Source organism: Eptesicus fuscus, chromosome 5, assembly GCF_027574615.1.
Source record: "Eptesicus fuscus isolate TK198812 chromosome 5, DD_ASM_mEF_20220401, whole genome shotgun sequence".
Classification (NCBI taxonomy): domain Eukaryota; kingdom Metazoa; phylum Chordata; class Mammalia; order Chiroptera; family Vespertilionidae; genus Eptesicus; species Eptesicus fuscus.
Genome location: NC_072477.1, coordinates 72,405,794 through 72,427,669, shown reverse-complemented (window position 1 = coordinate 72,427,669; position 21,876 = coordinate 72,405,794). Strand labels below are relative to the sequence as shown.

At 42.2% G+C, this 21,876-nt stretch overlaps 1 protein-coding gene across 3 annotated transcripts in view; it reads left to right on the top strand.

The window, feature by feature from the left end:
• Positions 1 to 21,876, top strand: part of FMN1 (formin 1) — a 402,801-nt gene that overhangs the window by 112,495 nt on the left and 268,430 nt on the right. The window contains exons 1-2 of one of the 3 annotated variants that reach the window (XM_008142958.3): positions 1,991 to 3,815; positions 5,494 to 5,611. The exons of 1 other annotated variant lie outside the window; for it this stretch is intronic. In XM_008142958.3, the coding sequence (XP_008141180.2) occupies positions 2,412 to 3,815; positions 5,494 to 5,611 (1,522 nt within the window). In that variant the 5' untranslated portion in view covers positions 1,991 to 2,411. Of the gene's footprint in view, positions 1 to 1,990; positions 3,816 to 5,493; positions 5,612 to 21,876 lie in introns of those variants that run through there. One more of the 3 variants, XM_008142957.3, reaches the window with a different exon arrangement.

Sequence of the window (21,876 nt, the reverse complement as noted above, 5' to 3'; positions counted from 1 at the left end):
CCTTGAGGGGCTGGGTTCACATCATCTCCTGAGACCCATGGCTTTCCCCCTGCCCCCCAATGATGTATTGGCATTGTGGGTATTGAGAGGATTCTGAAACTTTATAATTTTGCTCCACGCTGTAGCATAGAAAGGTCAGCAAGCCTCTCCAGCTTATGTCCCATTTTGCCAAATCTGCTGAGGGTTCTTGAAATGTATTCTGAAAATCAGTTATTAGTTATGTCTGAGAAAATGGAGCCTTCTCTGTTAAAGAGGGAAAATACCAAGTATGTGCCATGTCTCCTCCCCTCACCCGTATATTGGAAGACTGATCTTATGGGCAGGTGTGATGATTCCTTTCTTCCCTCAGCCTTGAAGCAGAAGTCTGATTTGATCAATGTGTATTTTCTCTGGACAGGAATCTGGTTCTGAGACTTAAATGGCACCAATGAATATTTCTGCATGTGTGGTGGACTTTTTTTTTTTTTACTATTATTATTGCATGTGCCCTAGTTAATAATCCCAAAATATACTAGGATCACTAGCAAACAGGAAAGTATCCATTTAGACACAGTCAAATCTAGGATTAGGAAGTGCTATCTTACCTTTCCTGTAAGGATTGATGGCATACAATATGTACCCTCTTTGTGCAAGGGTTCCTTTTGAACACATTGCTAGAGTGCTATTGCAATCAGAATTTCTTAGTGTTCATATTTATTGGGGAACATGATACAAGTTATCAGTGTGGGACCCACAGCCATCCCCTGCTACAGGAGAGGCAAGACTGTCCTTTGGCTTGTGGCAACAACTATTTTGCAGAATAAATTGCTGTTTGTGTTTAACACTTGGGCTCAAAGAGAGCCGGTGATTACTTTTGAGGGATGGTAACTATTAAGCTAGCTTGACTCTCCTGATCCAGCACGGTGCCTTGCCTATCCCAGGTGCTTACTCAATGCCTGCTGACTGGACAGGATTTGAAAGAGAAACACTGAGAGCTTCAGGTACGACAGGAAGCGGTCCCAAGGGGCAACTATGCAGCTGGGAAACAGGGCTGCAGTTTCTCCACGACCTCAGTTGCCAGGTTCCCAGCATATAATCAGAGTATTGGGAACTACTTTGAGCTGATGTCGGGCGGTTGTTTTGTCTGTCCTGTTTCTGTTTTAGGCAAATTGAGTCTTTGATAGAGACCTGACTGGTAGAGACCCTTCAGATGTTTTGCCCCTTAGAGGAATGTGGCTCCTCGGGGGACTTTGTGAATTGCTTTGCCTAACAAGGCAGGTTGTGTGTTACCATGCACCATGCCAGGCTTCCTTTAGTTGGTTGGATCACTGAAGCAGAGAGAGGTGCCCTTTAGCCGTCAGGATTCCGGAGAGAGCCAGGAAGTCAGAGCTGCTGAAGAAGCCTGAGGTTGGCAGGGAGTGTGGAGAGTAACCATTCCTGCCGGGCTGGGGCTGTTTACTCTGCCACCCTGAGGCTGGTGGACACTGGGTGTGGTGGGCGTGCTTGTCTAAGTACCTGTTTGTGGAACACTGAGACACCAGGGCAGAGCTAAAACAGCAGTAATCTGAAACCAGTCGCGTTGGTTTTCCTTCTCTGGCCTCCGCAGCTAAAATCTGCATTCCAGATGAAACCTGCAGGGAAGCGGAAGAAAGCACTTAAAAAAAAAAAAAAAAAAGCTTCAAGGGCAGTAAATTAACTGCTTTTGAGTTCCAGGGATTTTGAGATGATCTAGTTCTTTCTTTACTTTTATTTCTTTGCGTTGGGCTTTGTGAGTGGCTGTTGATCTGTGTGCACTGCTAGTTTTTTGTGTGTGTTTTTTGGCCTGGATGACACAGGCTTCTGACCATAATTTAGATGGCAAAGTAGGGCCCGTAAAAAAAGTATTTCAGTCATTTTCTGCTGATTCACTTTTGAATGTCTTGGGCCGCTGGGGTGGTGGAGGGCTGTCAGGAGCAGCTTGCCGGCTCAGCACTTTCTGGAGCCTCACTTGCTCACCAATGAGGAAGTTGAAAGCAACCAGGAGAAAGACAGGCACTGGGGCGGAGCTGTGGTGAGGTCCTGGGCTGGGATGACTGGGGCCGGCTGACTTTCCTTACGACAAAAAGCCTTTTGTCCACGGAAATAAATACGGAAGTCCCAGAGGAGCAGCCTCCCAGCCCGTGAGTAGTAAGGTGCGCAGCCCAGGCGGCTTCTGGGCACAGAGCTCCGCGGACTTTTTACAGTTGCCCGGGGCGCACCGTGGCCGCACAGACCGGAAGGGGAGCACAGTGACCGACCTGAAAGAAACCAAGTGTGCTGCCGGGCGGCCGAGGAGCTGGCTGCCGGGTCCTGTTGCTCCTGTCCTGTAAGTTAAGAGCTGATGGAGTGGATAAACTGAGAGCAGGGGAAGGTAACAGCAGTCAGGACTTCCATCGAGGGCACGGCTGTGAGGCATGGAGGACGTTGGTGACCCTGTGAATGGCAGCGATGCCCCGCAACCAGACAAGTCTGCAGCCGGACCCGAAATGGCTCAGTCGATCCTGAGCAAGTTCTCTATGAAATCCCTCTTTGGGTTTGCGAGTAAACTGGAATCTGGGAAGCCCGAGGAGGGAGATGTGGTGCTGCAGGCATTCCACGCCTTAGTGGTGGATCCCACGCGTCCGCTGGATGGTCCCTGCAAGGGCTCTGATGAGCAGGAGGCAGGGGCTCAGGTTGCACCCGGCCTGGGCCTCGGAGGAGATGATGGGAAGACTGCGAGGGAGGAGACAGAGAGGGAGTCGGAGGGAAGTCAGAGAAAAGCAGAGGCAGGGACTTCTCTCCCGGGTCAAGAGCTTCTTCCACTCACGGCTCTGAGTGTGGGCAGAGACGATGCCATCTTGGTTCGCGGGACCCTCGTGACCACCACCAGTGATTCGGACTCTGATGATGGTGGCCAGGAGCCAGAAGAGGGAAGCAACACCAATGGCCCAAAGTCCCCAAGCGTTGTTTTATCCGAGCCATCTGAGGAGCCCCAAGAAAAGCCAGGAGATTGCAGGGAGGACACTGCCGCCGGGGAGAGGGATGCTGCAGAGCCCGGGGAGGAAGGTCCTCAGGGGGCCCCCCCTGAGACGTGTAGCAAACCGGAACCTGGTGATGGTGGTCTTCAGACGGAGCACAGCCCCAGTCAAGGGCAGGCTGGGGAAGAAGGTTCCCAAGTTCTACCTGTGGGGACAGACCAGACCTTGAGCGCTGGGGTCACCGAGAACACCTCTGCTAAAAAAGAAGCCCCTGGAGAGAAGTCATTCCAGCTGCCAGCTTTCTTTAGTGGGCTCCGCGTGCTGAAGAAGGGGGCTCCCGCCGAGGGTGGGGAGACCATCACCGAAATTAAACCAAAGGATGGGGACCTGGCTCTGCTCAAATTGACCCAGCCCGTTCAGAAGTCCCTCGCACAGACAGGGCCGCAGACAGCGCCGCCGCCAGTGAAGACTGGGGAGAAAGCCAGTGACCCGAAGGCCACTCCCACTCTCCTGGAGCAGCTCTCCCAGCTCCTCAGCATCGACATGCCCAGGGCCGAAGTGAAGGCAGAAGACCCTGAGCTGCCCAGGGGAGGAGAGATGGGCTGCAGCGCTGCCCAGGAGAGCCAGGGTGGCCCAGGAGAGGCACAAACCCAGGGTGGAGAGGTCAAACCGAAGCCACCAGAAACCGCCCTGGAGGCCTTCAAAGCCTTGTTCATCCGTCCCCCCAAAAAGGGGACCACAGCTGACACCTCTGAGCTGGAAGCTCTCAAGCGCAAGATGAGGCATGAGAAGGAGTCCCTAAGAGCGGTGTTTGAACGGTCCAAGGCAAGGCCAGCGGACGGCCCCTCTGATTCCAAAAGCGTACGTAGAATTGGGTTTTCCATTTTGCCATACAATGTGATGCTGCTGTATTTCTTTTGAGGTTTCCTGTCAAAGTGAATTCCGGTCACCTATTATTAGTGACTGTCTTTTAGGTGAATGATGATGATGATTGAAATTGTCCTTGTAAGGAGTAGGGCAGCAGCGTTTTCTTCCTTATATTTTTATGGGTTGGTATAAGAGACGTGTGTGTAATTATGTGCTGGTGGGAAAGGGAAGCTGTCACTCGGAGTTTAAACATTAATAGTAAATGTTCTTATAAAACTGAGCAGCATGAGGATGCGATGCAATATGGAAACAACAGCCCAGGTTTCCTCACCACTTAATTATATACCTCGCTGAAAAGTATTTTTCCTTTATATGTCTGCCACTCGGCGGAATACTTGTTTGTGATGTAATTGAAATGTTCTGTGTTGGTTACAAGGCATCCTGATTGAGCACTTGATTTAAAATGAGACCTGGATTTTAATTCTGATAATGCCCTTTACTGTCTGGGTGACCCTGATCACCTCTGAGCCTCAATCTCCTCAGGAGGAGAAAAGAAAAAAAAAAAAAAGAAAGTGCTAACCCTCAACCTATATGGTGGTTGTGAAGATTAAGTGAAGTTAGTGTATGGTGACTATCTAATTAGTAAAAGCTGTTACTCAAAGAAAATTAATTTGGTAATTTATAGACTACCTGTCCAATAGAACTTAGAGATTCATAAGGACAACAAATAGAATGTCTTGGGTTATATCAACTCAGAATACAATTATTTCCTCTTATATAGTTCATCAGTTAAAATGTTAAAAATTAAAAAGAGTTTGGTAGAATTATTTTGGGGTTTAGTTAAAAACTAAACCCAATGTAACACTTGCATAGTTACAAAAATCAATGGATAAAAATAGCTTGAAGGACACTTCACTATTATTTTTTTTAGTAGGAAAGAAAAAGAAGATTGAAATAGCAATGTAGGCTGCTTGAGAAGTGTATCTTGGCCTACAGCTTATGTTGATGGAAAGTGGAAAAGTAGTCATTATATCATAAATAACCATGGAGTTGTTTGGGATACACTTGTAAACATTCCTATACGTGTACTTGATTGGAGTACATTTGTATCTATATCTTCAGCTGAAAGTGTATTTGTGATTTTTTTTTTACAAGATAGTTACATGATAAAAATTATCTATCAAGCATTGTGTAATACTTGGCCTTGAGGTGTGTGTGTGTTTTTTTTATTGAAGTATAATGAACATACAACATTATATTAGTTTCCGGCATACAACATGATTTGACATTTGTATGTATTGTGAAACAATTAGCACAGTATGTAAGGCTCTTTACCTTCTATCCCCATGCAGAATTACAAATTTCTTTTTATGTGATGAGAATATTTAAAATTTACCTTCTTAATAACTTCCAAATTTAAACTACAACTCTATTGACTATAGTTACCATGCTGTACATTAATTACATCCCCATAGCCTTGAGTTGTTTTTTGTTTTTTTTTTTAATTTTCACTCCCACTGATCACTTTAGATGTCTGGGAAAGGATCATTGAATGCAATGTGCAACTGGCCATTATTTTATTAATGTTAGAGCTAACATGTTGATTTGGGGGAATAATTAGCTTTAGCCATATTTCGTTTAACATTATTTTATTTGCCCACTTTTTAAACAGCCTGAGCACAGCCCCACTGAGCAGGACGATAGGACTCCTGGCAGACTCCAAGCTGTCTGGCCACCCCCAAAGACAAAGGACACAGAAGAAAAAGTGGGATTGAAGTACACTGAAGCAGGTAATGTGAAAACAGGCCAGGCACCCAGGAATGGGTCTCCTGCTGCAATGGCTTTTAGTTCTAATTCAGGAGACTCTCAGAATTTGAGTTTTTGTTTTGTTATAAAATGTAATGCTGAAGGCTTTTCTTTTTGGTTGCGCCTTTAAAGGGAACCCTTACACTCTTATCGTTAACGAATCTTTTCGAAATGAAAGGTGAATGCAGTGGAATGAATGAAGGGGGGCACCGGCGTAAAGTAAGAGACCCTTTGGGGAACTAATGGAGAAGGTAGATTACAAATTCCTCAGGAAGCAGGTGGTTGGCCCTCTATAATGTGTGAGCTGGCAGGGTTGCTGGAAGAGGCAGAGTATGGTTCTCCAGAGCTGTAATCTGATTTGCTGTTTGTCTGTGACTAATGCTTTTCAGCTACAGGAACCTTGTGCAGAGTGAATGTACAGATCCCATATCAGTTACTCTTTCACTTTTGTTAGACAAAAGCTTTATTTCATGGATGGCCATTTTTAAAGGAACCTAACTCTCTGGAAACCTTCCTAAGAGCTTTGCTTGAATATATTTAAGTGGAGTGGGGATCTAGACATTTTTACTCTGTAAGTGAAAGGTTCACATGAAATTGTAAAAAGAAATGAAAGATGAGAGGATAGTATATCTTAATTGCATATATGTGAATGTATGTGTCTCTAATGAATCCTCTGTCATCCTAGCATTTGTAGCTTACCTATGCATGCTTATATTCTGCTGGTTGCCTTAGGTATGTGTGCATATTAAGGTCAATCTATCTGGCTATAAAAAAGTGCTTCCTTCAGTTCTACTCATAGGTAGATATAGTGGATCAAAGTTTAGGTGATTTAGTAATAGTCTCATCCCTACCAATGTATCATGGCATCCTCCTTGTAACTGGCCATTAATGTTAATTTTATTAATGTTAGAGTTAACATGTTTATTTTCAGGGAATAATTAGCCAAATTCCATTTGGTAATAGAGAAGGAAATAAACCTCAGTGGTATTTGGGGGGTGTTTATACTTCTACAGAGATTCCTTAGGTTTCACTTCTGTCTTCCTTTATTTCTGAAGCTCAGTGGAGCACCCTAGTTTACCTCATATGTGGCTTTTCCAGTCTTTCTTACTTTCTTGTTTTAATATAATGATCTGTGTTCTGAGAGGTCTCTGAGGTTTTGGGTGAGATGGGGAAAATTAGGATGAAGGGCCGAACAATGATAGTTCTCCTAGATGGGCTCTGATGGCACAATGACATCATGCAGCAGAGAGAGAGTGACTATTAAGGAAAGGCATCTAGGTCCCCACGAGTGACAGTACTGTGGCTTAATAACTGTGTTCCTAGGGCTAGTGCTCAGGTTCTTGAGAGCCTTGGATGTACACAATACCCTGTGGATACACTTGGGGAGAGAGTGGTGGATATACTTGGGGAGGGGGAGAGGTGGATATAAAAAAAGAATAAGATACCCCATGCCTGAAGGCAACTTGTTTTTAACCCAGTACTCATTATTAGCTTGGTGCCTTGTCACTTACTGCTAATCTTGAGGAAGTTAACATTTTCCTTCTTATTGTCTCTGTTGTTGAGAAATAAGCGTCTGGCCTATAACAATGCATTCTGTGGTATTTTCATTGATTCCCCTGCCCTTAGGGAAACATACAAAATTTGCCACTCTGTAGGAATCACGGAGACAGAAAAACTAGATACAAAATATTTCAAGGTATTTGAAGTCTTACGCTTTTATACCTTCAGTGCTTTTATTTTTTCTAGGGTGTATTATTCATTAAATGAGTGAAACAGGAGGTCAAGACTCTAGCATTCATATTTCAGTTGTGCGACAGCAATTGTGAGCTGTTGACATCTGAGCCTACTAGTAGTTCTTGGCAGAGATGGAAAAGAGATGATGTTTTTCATCATGAGTCTCATGCTGTCCTTATGCTGCCCTCGGCCACTTCGGACTTGCCCCTGCTTAGATTTCCCTCTATTCAGTTGATAAGTTCAATGATCTTCTTTTTTCTGAGGCTTAAGATAACACCTAATACTGTAAACTCACTTTGTTCAAGAATAAAAAGTAAAAGAGAGCTGATATCAGAGAAGCTGTCCCCTTAAACTACTGCTTCTTGAATCCTCTTTGCCACAGGATGGTAACTAGCCACTGTTGCTGGTGCCCACTGCCAAGGATTCTCTCTCTTGTCATTCCCAAGGCCTTCAGCATCATCTGTAGCTGCTGACACTGTGACTACCTTGGCAGCTAAAGCCTTTGGCTCCCATAAGAGCCTCTGATGCCATTTTGATGACATTGTGCCCACCATCAAGGGCAATTCTGCTGCCAATCTCTGAGCTCTTGGAGCCTTGGTGATGTGCCAGTTGAGAGAAACACCAGAACCTCCAGAGCTGTCACTCAGGGGACTCTCAGGTGTTAGAGTTGACCTCCACTAGTCTGGGAGGGCCCCCGTGTTGGCTCACTGTTGTGCCTGAATTGCTCTGCTCAAGGAGAGAGAATCACTTTCTCCCATCTCTTGGGCTGTGCTTTCTTACATTCTTTGTGTTTGGAATGCCTCACTGCAGTTTTGAGTGAAAAGAGAATCTCCCCACCCTCTTTTCCTTGGACTTGAGCTGGAGACCACCTGAGTGACAGACCCCATGTTCTTCTCAGAACTGTCTTTTCCCCTCTGAGCACAGGAGCTTGCTGTTGAAACAAGCTTGGGGGATGGTCTTACATTTTCAGAAGGAATTCTTTAGTGGACTTCTCACATCTTAGCAGTTAATCAACCCAATGTGAGTCCCTGCCACTTTCCTGTGGAGCCGACCAGAAATAGCAGTGAACTTGTGGAGCTCGGGGCTAAGCAAAACCCAATCATGACAAAGTAAAAAGGTGTTCTGTGACACATACAAGGGGAACCTGAGAGAAAAATGCCTACCTTTTAAATTTGTGGCAAAAGCAATTTGTCTCATGAGAAATAGATAACCAGTATTCTGTCCCTTTTCTAATACACTGTCCTGCATGTGCTGAGGTTATGTAAGGGTTAGTAACTTCCTTAGTCTTTAAAAACAAAAACCTAGAAAGCATAAGATGCTCTCGGTATCATAGAATCATTGAATAATAAGAGTTAACATAGGGTTAAATGTTTTATCTCAAACTTGAATGAAAATAATTTATTAACCACCTTAGGTCAGATCTTTTGTGCAGTATAAAGGCATCTGACCTTATTTTCTTTTCATTGCATGTATTACTACATCAAGCACAGTCCTGTTGGGAATCAGGCAACACTCCAATTGGGTGACTTGATTGAGAGTTTATTAGAGAACTAGAGGCCCTGTGCACAAAATTCGTGCACTGGGGGATGGGGGGTGGGGAAGGGTCCCTCAGCCTGGCCTGTGCCCTCTCACAGTCCAGGACCCCTTGCTTCTTACCACCCGCCTGCTCGCTGCTCCTTACCTCTTGCCTCACTGCTCCTTAGCACTGCCACAGAGGCAGGAGAGGCTCCTGCCACCACTGCTGCACTAGCCAGCTGTGAGCCTGGCTCCTGTGGGAGCACACTGACACCAGGGGATGGCTCCTGTGTTGAGTGTCTGCCCCTTGATGGTCAGTGTGTGTCATAGGGACCAGTCATTCTGCAGGTCCTTCCACAGTTCGGTTGATTTGCATATTAGGCTTTTATTATATAGGATATTTACAAAGGTGTGGGCAGGGTTTAGGAAACTGAACAAGAGATAAAGCAGTAGTTTGGGTTGGTAATAGTGAGAAGTTTTTGCAGTCCTAGACCTGAAGGGGCAAGGGTCAGAGAAGCTATTGGGAAACCCAGAACTTCAGAGGGAAGCTTAGTAGTATGGAAAACACTGCCAAACAGGAGCCCAGCAGGGGACTTGGGACTTGGGTGGAGGGCTGCAGTGATCTCCCCGGGAGGGAGTGGAATGTGTGTGTGTGTGTGTGTGTGTGTGTGTGTGTGTGTGTGTGTGTGAGGGGGGGGTACCTATACCCTGACCCTCTTCTGCTCTGTGGTTTCCCACCAGTCGCTTCGTTGGCCTGCATGGACAGGATTGGCGCATACATCAGTACCCCTGACCACACAGGCTTTATACAATGGCATGAAGAAAAACTCATTTTTTTATCATCCTGTGGAAGCATTATGTTTTCTGCTCCAGTCGGTTCATAGGAAATACAATGGCCATCATTCAGAGCCTTGCTCTGTGGATATCTACTTCTCCTTAATATAGAGGCTTTGTTTTCTGATCTCAGAAAAATCTTCCGCCGCCATCTAGGATCATTCTCTTTCAAAGTTTTAAAAATGTTTTCGTATATTGCAAAATAATATTTTGGAAATATCCTGAAATATCAGAAAGCAAAAGAAACTGTCTGTTATCCTGTTCCATAGAGAAACCATTGCCAACTTTTTGCATCATGATAGGCCAATGCGAATTTAGGACTTAAAATTTTATTTGATCACACTCTGCAGGCTGCCTTTTTCACTTGAAAACTTGACTATTTTTTAATGACTTCTGTTACATTTTAACAAAATTCCTTATAGTAGAATTGCTAAATATAAGGGTAGATGCTTTTTTAAGGTTTTGATGCATATCAATAAATAGCCAAAGTTATGTTTTCATAGTGAATATCTTTAGATAAAAATTAATATTTTTAGAACACTGAAAGTATTTTTTTCCTTTATCATTTTCCTTTAATTTTAATTGTAATTTCTGGGGTACATAAGTTTTAAATATTTATGTAGTCATATATTCTCATTTTATTGTATATCTTTTCTATTGGCTTATGAAGACTTTTCTGTATTCAAAGATCATCTATACCTTCAAATTTCTTAAATAATTTCTTTCTACTTCTTCCTTTCTTCTCGCTTTCCTTCAATTTCATATAAAAAATTAATTTTGGTGCGTAGCCTGAGGTAGAGATCCAAGCCAACCTCTTTTTTCCTAAGTTGTTAATTTTACAGCAGGCTTCTGGAATAATTATCCCTCTGTGTGCTACGTTTGGACTATTTGGGGCTTTCTGCTCTCTTTGATGTGTTTGAAATTTTGTATCAGCATTTTAATTATTGCAGCATGATACTGCATCTCAGAATCTGTTCAAGTTGTCATGCATACTTTTTGAAAATATGTTTGTGGCTTTCTCTTATTTATTCTTACAGAAAATCTTAGTTTACTTGGTTAAGTTTCAAAAGGATTCCTTTGGGACCTTTATTGGAATTGCATTAATTTTTAAATTGATGTGAGGGTGGGTATGAAAATTGAGATCTTTAAAATGCTTAGTATTTCTGCCTAGGAACATAGCTTATAAAACTATTCAAATTTTCTTTTATTATTTTTCTTTAAATATATTCCAATCATATTATTTTTTTAAAAAATAAATACAATTAATGAATTTGTATCTTACGATTTATTTTTCTTAAAAGTCAAGCGCATTCCTAAAAATCTTGTGACTCATGAAAACCAGCTCTGATTAGTGATTCTTAATATTCTGTGACACCTTTAAAAACCAGTGATGATAGAGAGCGATGGAAGAAGACACTGCAGTTAATTTTGCATATATTTCAGACCCGCGTCCTCCTAATGAAGTTAATGTTTGTGAGATTACTGGCAGTAACTTAATTACCCATGAAATGAGGGAGAAAAAAGTACAAAGAAAAGTACTCATGTTTTCTGAAACAAAATGAACTGTGCATGTTTGGTTTCTCTTCCAATGTGCATCTGGAAAAGCTCTTCTCCACTGGCTGTACCTCAGAGCTGGCCTGCAGCCAGGGCATGGCATGTAGACTGCCCTCCTGAGAGTAAGCACATGGGAAAGAGGCCCTAGCAGAGGGCACCATGGCCACTGGAGATTGGAGTGAGCAAGCTGTCAATGCATGTGGCATCTCTTGGGGCTTACTCACAGCACCCAGAACCTGGGAGTAGCTCAGGAACATCCTTATTCAGAATATTTTTGGATCAGATAGAGAAATAACTCACCTCTCAACGACTGCCTACTTTCTGGTTTGTTTCTAATTTGGGTTCCCTTAGTTATAGAGCTATTGGCTACCCTTCTTAGTGAGCCAGACATCCTTGCCTCACTAGCCAGGGAAAGCTATAAATATTTTGGAATATTTTAGTGGCCTACTGTACTATGAAAAATTTCTCCATTCATAGCTAACAGGCTGCATTAGCCATGAATGGATTTTCCTTTAATGTCCTTTGTCTAGACAGGATTATGCTAAGTGTCTTCTTTCTCGGTTTAGGCAATGAGTTTGTGCATTGTATATTTTATAGGCCTGTGTGATAGGTTACTGTTCCGGGCTAGATGATGAAACCTCTGTTCTTGTTTTCTTGAAGGAAAGATTTCAGTCAAGAGACAAAGTGCAATAAAGCAATCCAATGATTTCTTGGCCACAGTAAAAATACACTAGGGCAGTGAGACAGGAAGGGCACAGAAGAAGCAGGTGAGCCTAGGCTGGGCTGCTTTGGCTCACTAGGAGGTCAGAAAAGAGAGGGCCTTGCAAATAGCTTCAGGGGGTTAGCCTGGATGAGCTGCCACTGACCATTGCTCCTCTGGCTGCAAGTGTCCTGGGGTCCCTGAGAGGGAAGAAGGGGTGGGAGAAGGGAATAGTGTGGGTGTGGTGGCGTGGGGTGGGGGAAGGGAATAGTGTGGGTGTGGTGGCGGGGGTGGGGGTGGGGGTGATCTGGGTCCTTTGCATTGAGGGTGTTTATCTCTCTCTTACTGGTGGGGATTCTTAGGGGAGGTCTCAGGGGAGGGTCTCAAGAGAATATTCATCAGCTTTACAGGTGTGCTCTTTGTTGTTTTTCCATTGATATTTAGAGAATGTGGAAGGGAGGTATGGAGAGAGAGAGAGAGAGAGAGAGAGAGAGAGAGAGAGAGAGAGACCAATGTGAGAGAAACATTGGTTGTCCCCTAACCAGGGCCCAGGATTGAACTTGCAACCCAGGGTATGTGCCCTTGACCAGGAATTCAACCCACCACCCTTTGGTCCACAGGCTGATACTCTAACCATGGACCACACGGGCCAGGGCCACTTGTCCAATTTTAATAAGTTGTCTATTTTTTATTTTGAAGAGAAGTTCTTTTCCTCTGCTGGGTATAATCTCTTTGGTTAATTGTGTTGAAAATATTTTCTCCCACTCTGAAGGTTGTCTTTTCACTTTCTTAATGGTGCCTTTCAATGAAGAGAAATTCTCAGTTTTACTATAATCAATCTTGACCTTATGGTTAGGGCATTTTGAGCCTTCTTCAACTAATCTTTCCCCAACTCAGTCATGAAAATATTTTCTCAAATTATCTTAAAAAGGGCATTGGTGCTCTTCATTTGTCATATAGACCTACATATACTGGGCATTGATTTTTGTGTATGAGTTGATGTGGGTCAAGTTTGTTTTTTCCATATCCGAATAACGTAGAATTATTTACTGAAAAACCCAACCTCCCTCCCCTGAAACTGTCTATTCTGTTTCACCATTCTTTAGGCTTATCTAACCTTGGAAAAGTTTAACACTGACTTAAAGAACTCTGTAGTAGGTCTTGATCTTCTAGAGCAGCGGTTCTCAACCTTTCTAATGCCGCGACCCTTTAATACAGCTCCTCATGTTGTGGTGACCCCCAACCATAAAATTATTTTCGTTGCTACTTCATAACTGTAATTTTGCTACTGTTAAAGAATTGTAAGGTAAATATCTGTGTTTTCCGATGATCTTAGGCTCTATAGCAGCCGGTTTTCAACCTGTGGGTCACGACCCACAGGTTGAGAACCGCTAGCAGGGTCACCTAAGACCATCGGAAAACACAGATATTTATATTACGATTCATAACAGTAGCAAAATTACAGTTATGAAGTAGCAACAAAAATAATTTTATGGTTGGGGGTCACCACAACATGAGGAACTGTATTAAAGGGTTGCGGCATTAGAAAGGTTGAGAACCACTTTTCTAGAGTGTGTCCTCTTAGCTTGGGTATTCTCAGCTCTTTGTATTTCTACAAGCATTTTAAAATTACTTTTAATCAAATTTTTAAAGATTTTGTTGTTGTTTTTTAGAGATAGGGAGAGGGAGAGGGAGAGAAACATCGATGTGATCATGAAACATCTATTGGCTGTTTTCTGAACTCCCCCTATCAGGGATTCAGCTCAGAATCCGGGCACGTGCCCTGACCGGGAATCAAAAGTGGCCACCTTTTGGTACATGGGACGACACTCAACCAACTGAGCCACACCGGCCTGGGTGCTTTTTATCGGTTTTGATATTAGGGTTTTTATTGCATTGACATCTTTACAATGATGAGCCTTTAATTACATGAACACAGTGTATCTTTCCATAAATAAAATATTTATTTGAAATGGTCTCTAATTTTTCTTAATGTTTTATAGTTTTCTTTGTAGAGGTTTTACACAATTTCCTTTAAATTTAAAAATTTTTCTAAGTATTCTAAAATTTATGGTACAATTGTGCAAGTTTTTTAAAATTCCATTTTCTGACTTTTTTTGTTAGAAAATCCCTCTCTCTCTCTCTCTCTCTCTTCTCTCTCTCTCTCTCGTATTGACCTTGTATTCAACTTTATTTATTGCAAACTAGCTACAACACAGCTTTTTTTCTTTTGGAAGAATTAGGAGCTCTTCCCAATAAGGATCTTTGCAGTATATACAAAGAGCATTCTCATTCTACCTTATTTTTTAAAATGGCTGCATAGTACTCAATAAAATAGTAACTGTAAAATATTGATTTATTCCTTTACTGACAGATCTTTTAATCACTTAGATTCTTTCACTGTTGCAAACAGTGCTGTAATAAAATTCTCATACATCTATTTTGTGCATACCTATAAATACTTTGATAGGATAGAAGCAGAATTGCTGTTGCCTATTTTAACCACTGATAGACACTGCACAATTGCCCTCTCAAAATATTGAACCAATTCTAAAGTAAAATAAGAATGACTGCTACTCACATTTCACCAATGTTCATTTATTTTATGCCAATATAATGGTTAAAAGTCGCATACACTTGTTTTAAGTGTGTATTTTTCTGATACTGGCGTGGTTGGTATCTTGTTCATTTTATCTTCTTTTGTGACTTGCTTTGCTTTTTTTGTAAATTGCATCATTAGTCTTTACTCTTTTGATTTGAAGGAGCTTTTTATATATTTAGGAAATTAATCCTTTGACTGTTGTCTATATTGCGTTCTGAATCTCCAGCTTGCCATGTCTTTTATCTCCCGCTCTTTCATTATATGGAAATTTTATATTTTATGTAGTTACATCTTTTCTGGATTTATTGTTGGTTTAAGGAAGTTTTTCCTAACCTAAACTTTAACAATAAGTATATTTTAGCTAAAATACACACATATATGTTTAGATTTTTTTTTTTTTAAATCTAGAATTTGTTTTTGTGTTTTGGTGTAAATAAAGGTGTATTAAGGGTGGCAGTGTGCTGTAATGATGGGGGAGCTTGGGCTATGGAATCTAATGTGGAGTCACATTCAAGGCTTCAGCAGTTACTGAAGCAGTCACACCTTTATTGGACAAGTTACTGGGCAAGCTAATCACCTATTTATGCCTTGGGTTCCTTATATGTTTTTAAAAATGTTGTTTTTAGTATTCAATGAAATAATGCATTTAAACACCTTAGCCTGGAGCATTGTAAAACCCAAACATTGTAAACTGCTGTTAATTTGTTTTCCCCTGGTAACTACTTGCTCCAACACTCTTTAATATAGATCATTCTTGCTCAGCAGATATGGAGTGCCAACTTTCATATATAAATTCCTTTCTACATGCTAATCTATTTCTAGATCCCTTAATATTTTTGTTGTTGTTGTTGTTGTTGTTGAGATGATTAGCTAGACCCAGCGGCAATTGCATGTCTTTGTAATTAATGTAGTTTTCCAGTTATTCAAATATGTGGTGATTCAATTCACCTGTATTCTTATTTCCTCTCTAAATGTTGTTTTGATAGTTGTGAACATAAACTATTATATATGAATTTGAAAGTTAGTTTCTCAAAATCTGATCCCATTGGAATTATATTAAATTGAAGATCAATATCAAGGGGCCTAATAATAAGGTCTTCCCATCCAGCAACATCATTTATCTAACTGTTCAGAATTTCTTTTATGTTATTCTGTAAAGTTGTATGATTTTCTTCTTATAGCTTGTACATACTTAAATTAATTTCTGCATATTTTATTACAAATGGGATTCATTTCCCATTTTAAATTGTTTTCATTGCTTTTAATTGGTTTTGTTGGAGGCAACAGGAAGGGCACCAGGTGTATAACGGGTGGGGTCAGATAAAACCTGAGTTCAGCAACCTCAGTACTTGGGTTCTGGCTAGGAAAGAAATCAGAGCCAAGACCCAAAACTATAAGAAAACATGTATTGGACAAATCACAGAGGTAGAAGTAATTCCTAGAAGAAATGGGTTTAGGAAACAAGTTATAGAGGTAAAGGAAGGCCCCCTGGAGCTTGGGAGTTAGGAAGCTAATGGTAACATTCCTGGGGCAGGGAGGGGTGAGGGAAGAGAAAGGGAAAGGCATGGATGTGCTCCCAGGAGGGAGAGCTCACTGGGTCCTCCTTCCTAAGGGTTTTAAGGGTGGAGATTTTAGGGGAAGTCCCAGGAGAAGATCTCAATAGAGTATTCAGTAGCTTTCTAGATATGTCCTTTCAGGGTTGTGATCTCCATTGATTGGCCAGCTCTAGGGTGTCATTATTTAATGCAGTTGGTCCTGAGGGCTGTGGCTGTTTTGTTGCTTATCTGGGCCTGGAGCTTAAATACAACAGAGGCCTAGATGTTATCTTTAGGGAGGAAAGGTCAGGGGTCCAAATCAGCGATATGCTAGGGGAGGAAAAGTTACCCCTGGGGTGAGGTCCCACCCAACACTTGATTGTCCACCCTGTTGACCTTCTGTACCTAGCCCGTCGTCCTTGCTCTGCTCAAGTCTGTCTTGTTGGTGTAACAAAGCAATTGATTTTTATGTTTTCTAATTCTGACTTTATACTCATATTAGTTCCACTAGTTTTTTAGTCGAGAACCTTGGAGTTTTTGGGAGAAGAGATAGATAAATCATAACAATTTGTTTTATTTTTTTAGTTGTAGTAAAATTTACATAACATAAAATTTGCTATCTTAACCATTAAAATTTCTTATCACTTCATTCACAAGCATTTATTCACTTTGCATGTGTAGCACATATCCTATATAATAAGAGAGGAATATGCTAATTATCTGTTATGCCCTGAGGCGTAACGACCAACCACATAAAGACCAGATCACAGATCTGCAGGAGAGTGGGGCAGCGAACTACTAGCGGGAAGCCAAGAGCTACAGGAGGGGGCAGGGCAGCAAGCTATGATGGGGGAAGGGGAGAGGGGGGGGAGGTGGAGGGGGGAGCTACAGGAGGGTGGGGCAGTGGGCTGAGAGCTACAGGAGCGACTTACTGGTGCACAGATTCATGCGCAGGGCTACTAGTGGTTTACATAATAGATGAATAGATGTTAGCCATTTTCTTTTTTAAAATCCTCACTTGAGGATATATGTTTTATTGGTGAGAGAGAGAGAGAGATCCATATCCATATGCACCCTGACTGGGAATCGAACCCCCCACCTTTCCATGTGTGGGACAATGCTCTAACCAACTGAGCCACAGTGGCCAGGGCAAGTGTTAGCCATTTTAAAGTATAGTTCAGTAGTGTTAAGTATATTCATGTTGTGCAATGGCTCTCCAGAACTTTTTGTTCTTGTAAGACTGAAACTATACTCATGGAGAGGAAACTGTTCTATAAGGTCACTTCTGCAGGATCCACCAACTAGATCCAGGCCAGAACAGAGATTGAGTCCTGTAAATCCTCTCAGAGACTGTCTGAGAGACCCCTCCCTTAAGCCCCAGGTGTGCTGGTTTCTGGAACAGGCCCTTGGCCTTCCCAGGGCAAGAATGCAAGGCATTTTCCCCTTATCCATCCTTCCCGGTTCCATATAATTGTTTAGTGCCTGCCATGCAGCATGGAAGATATCCATACAGTCTTGTCACTCAAGATGCATCTAGTAGGTAAGTTCCCTTAGTAAACTTTTGATGTAATGATGGAGTTGTCAGCCTCTTTCTTTGGTCTCTTGGCCTGGGAAGTTTTATGAACAATACCCATTAAACAACTTCCCATTTCTTCCCTTCCTCCAGACTCTGGCAACCACCATTCTACTTTCTGTTTCTATGCATTTGATGGGTTTAGTTACCTCATATACTTTAGGTGTTCCCTCATCTGTGGGAGAGACTTTTCAAGGCCTCCAGTGGATGCCTTGAAATTGCAGATAGTACTGAACTTTATATAGACTATGTTTTTTCTTATACGTACATATCTGTGATACAGTTTAATTTATAAATTAGCACAGTAAGAGATCAACTATAAAAACTAATAATAAAGTAAAACAATTGTAACAATATGCTGTAATGAAGTTTTGTGAATGGCTTTGGGGTCATTATTAAGTAAAATAAGGGTTAAGTGAACACAAGCACTGCAATACTGTAAAAGGTGAATATGCTGAAGGAATATGATGAAGGAATGCTTCATGTCCTGGGTGGGGGAGGGGGGGAGGGGGGACGGGACGGATGGGACTGGATGGCATGAGATTTCATCACTGTACTCAGAATGAAATACAGTTTAAAACTTATGAAATGTTTATTTCTGGAATTTTTCATTTTGTGTTTTCAGTTCTTGGTTGACCACGGGTAACTGAAACTGTGGAAATTGAAACCATATGTAAGGGGCAACCACTGGAATCATACAGTATTTGTCTATTTGTGACTGGTTTATTTCACTTAGCATAATATCCTCAAGATTCATTCATGTTGTAAGAAAATAGGAAGCAATTTGTGTTTTATTTTCTAATGTTAAAAACCTGCTTAAAAATGGGCAAAAGACTGGAGTACACATTTCTCCAAAGAAGATACACAAGTGGCCAATAAGCACATGAAAAGACACTCAACATCACTTATCATTAGGGAAATAAAAATCAAAACTACAATGAGGTACTACTTCATACCATTAGAATGTCTACTATTAAACAAACAAGATAAAAAAAACAACAGAGTTACCATATGATCTAGCCATCACACTTCTGGACATACACCCAAAAGAATTGAAAGTAGGGTCTCATGGTGTACATATTTGTAAACCCATGTTCATAGCAGCATTACTCACAATAGCCAAAAAGTGGAAGCAACCAAAGTGTCCATTGACATTTGAACAGATAAGCAAATATACGTACAACAGAATATTATTTAGCCTTAAAAAGGAGACTCTGCCATGTTACAACATGAATGAATCTTGTGGGTGTGTCGGAGGTATGGTCAATTTGCATATTTGTCTATTATTAGATAGGATTTGTAGTCCATGAAAATTATGAGAGGGTAAGTAATAATAGGCATCCTAGCATAATGCTGTACTACTTTTGGATAAATTCTGTGAAAAGTGAAATTGAAATGTGTTAAAAGATGAAATGGAAGCATGTGAAACTTCCAAATGTTAAATCACAGTTTGTTCATAGCCTTTTTAAGCAGTTAAGCAAAATGACAAGTCATGGTGTTATTAGATTCCATTAGCTACATTTAAAAGAATATCCTAGTCAACTAACATTGGGTGGATGAAAAGAAGAAAGGGAGAAAGGAAGAAAAAGAAATGTGTATAGACATTGAATCATTATTTGTAATATGGAAAAATGAGGGGGGAAATCCCTAAATAGTCACACAAAGGGACTGACTAATTATGGCATATTCATGCAATAAAATACTATTCAGCTATTAACTCAAAAATAATTTTTTATGTGTAGTGATATCAAAAGATTGACAAGTCATTATGTGTGAGTGAATACATATGTATATTTTTTAAAAATCTCTGAATGATATGTATATTTTTAAAAATCACAGACAATTTTTTAAAGAAACTGGTAGCATTGCCTGTGGTGGGGAAGAACCAGGTAGTGGCACCAGTGGTGAGAGGGATGTTTTAATGTTTACCCTTTGTTATCTTTTGAATTTTGAACCACTGGCTATTATTTATTTTTAAAAATAAATTATATTTAAATTTAAGGTGAAATGTAAAAAAAAAAAATATTAAGTGTAATGGTTTTGTTTTTAAGGTATCAGCATTCATAAATTCCCATGATTTTGTGCTTTGCAGCTACTTAAACTTGTAATGAAAATTTTAGATGTCAACTTAAAAATGGGTGAGAAGTACATTATTTTTTAGAAAAATGTTTTGCACGACCAAAAGAATTTGAAAAGCACTGTTCTAGTTTACTTTTTGAACACACTGCATCAGAGTCTCCTGAGATCATGTTAAAAATGTAAATTACTGTGTCCCACAGGGAATGATAATGTGCATGATAACAGCTGACATTTATATAGCTCTGTGTGCCAGAGCTAGTGAAAGTGCCACGTTTATTTCTACGAAACGTGTCAATAATGTTTGTCTTTCCCCGAGGGCATGGCAAAGCTCCTTCCCTGTGGCTTGCTGCCTGGTTTTCAGTGGCTATAACTGCAACTAAGGTTACAAAGGACATAGCCAATTCCCTCAAGCCTGAGCCTGCTCAGAACTTGTGTCCCTCCCTTCCCCTGCCTGTGGAACCAGCCTGTCTATGTAGGTTCTTAGGGAAGACACTTCCGGTCTCTCTCCTTCAATCCTCCACACCTCTTTCCCCTCCTCACTCAAGCTCAGATCAGCTGTAGGGTGTTTGAGGGAGAGTGTCAGAACATCCATGTCTGTACCAGGAACAAAGGCAGTCTGTCCTGTTGTGCTGTGCATGGGGAACCGACTGGCTTCTGTCTGGGGCATGAGCTGGTCTTCCAAACATGAGCCTGGTCTCTGGGTCAGCAAGATAGGAGTGTAGTTTCTGCCTTACTTCATTTCTGAAGTTTATTAAGGGTCAGAAATAAGTCTCTTGTTGTAGAGTTCAATGTTGTTTTAAAAAAATAGATGTGAATGGTAACAAGCCTGGTAGGATATTCTCCTATATAATAAAAGGCTAATATGCAAATTGACCAAACAGTGGAACGACCGGTCACTATGACACGCACTTACCACCAGGGGGCAGATGCTCAACGCAGGAGCTGCCCCCTGGTGGTCAGTGCACTCCCACAGGGGGAGCGCCGCTCAGCCAGAAGCTGGGCTCACAGCTGGTGAATGCAGCAGTGGTGGTGGGAGCCTCTCCCACCTCTGCGGCAGTGCTAAGGATGTCCGACTGACATCCTAAGCCATCAGTCGGACATCACCTGAGGGCTCCTGGACTGCGAGAGGGCACAGGCCTGGCTGAGGGACCACCCTCCCCCCTGAGTGCACGAATTTCGTGTACCGGGTCTCTAGTCTACACTAATAAAAGAGAAACATGCAAATTAACCATCACTCTGCCACGCCCACAAGCCACGCCCACAAGCCAATCAGGAGTGAGTATGCAAATTAACCCAACCAAGATGGCAGCTGGCCACAGAGCAAGCAGGAGGCTTGGGTTTCCCCAGTGATGGAGGAAGCCAAGATTTCTGCCTGCTCTGGCCGGCCCTGGCCTTCGCTCAAGGCTACAAAGTTTCAATTATAGAAGATAAATAAACCCCAGATCCCAGGGCCTCCGCTTGGGTCACAGGGGGGCATGGCCAGCCTGCAAACCACCACAGGCCCCTTGCCCAGGCCGCCCCACGCCCCAAGGGAACCCCCACCCTGATCTGGGACACCCTTCAGGGCAAACCAGCTGGCCCCCACCCATGCACCAGGCCTCTATCCTATCTAATAAAAGAGTAATATGCAGATTGACCGTCACTCCAACACACAAGATCAAGATAGCTGCCCCCATGTGGTCAAAGATCCTGCCCCCATGTGGACACAAGATGGCCAGCAGGGGAGGGCAGTTGGGAGGGACCAGACCTGCAAGGGAGGGCAGTTGTGGGCGATCAAGCCTGCAGAGGAGGGCAGTTAGGGGTGATCAGGCTGGCAGAGGAGGGAAGTTGGGGACAAACAGGCTGGCAGGGGAGCAGTTAGACATCAATCAGGCTGGAAGGGGAGTGGATACGGGATAATCAGGCTGGCAGGCAGAAGTGGTTAGGGGCAATCAGGAAGGCAGGCAGGTGAGCAGTTGGGAGCCAGCAGTCCTGGATTGTGCCCATTTAGGGCAGTCGGACATCCCTCGAGGGGTCCCAGATTGGAGAGGGTGCAGGCTGGGCTGAGGGACACCCCCCCCTCCGTGCATGAATTTTGTGCACCGGGCCTCTAGTTTAAAATATATTTATGTTGATTTCAGAGA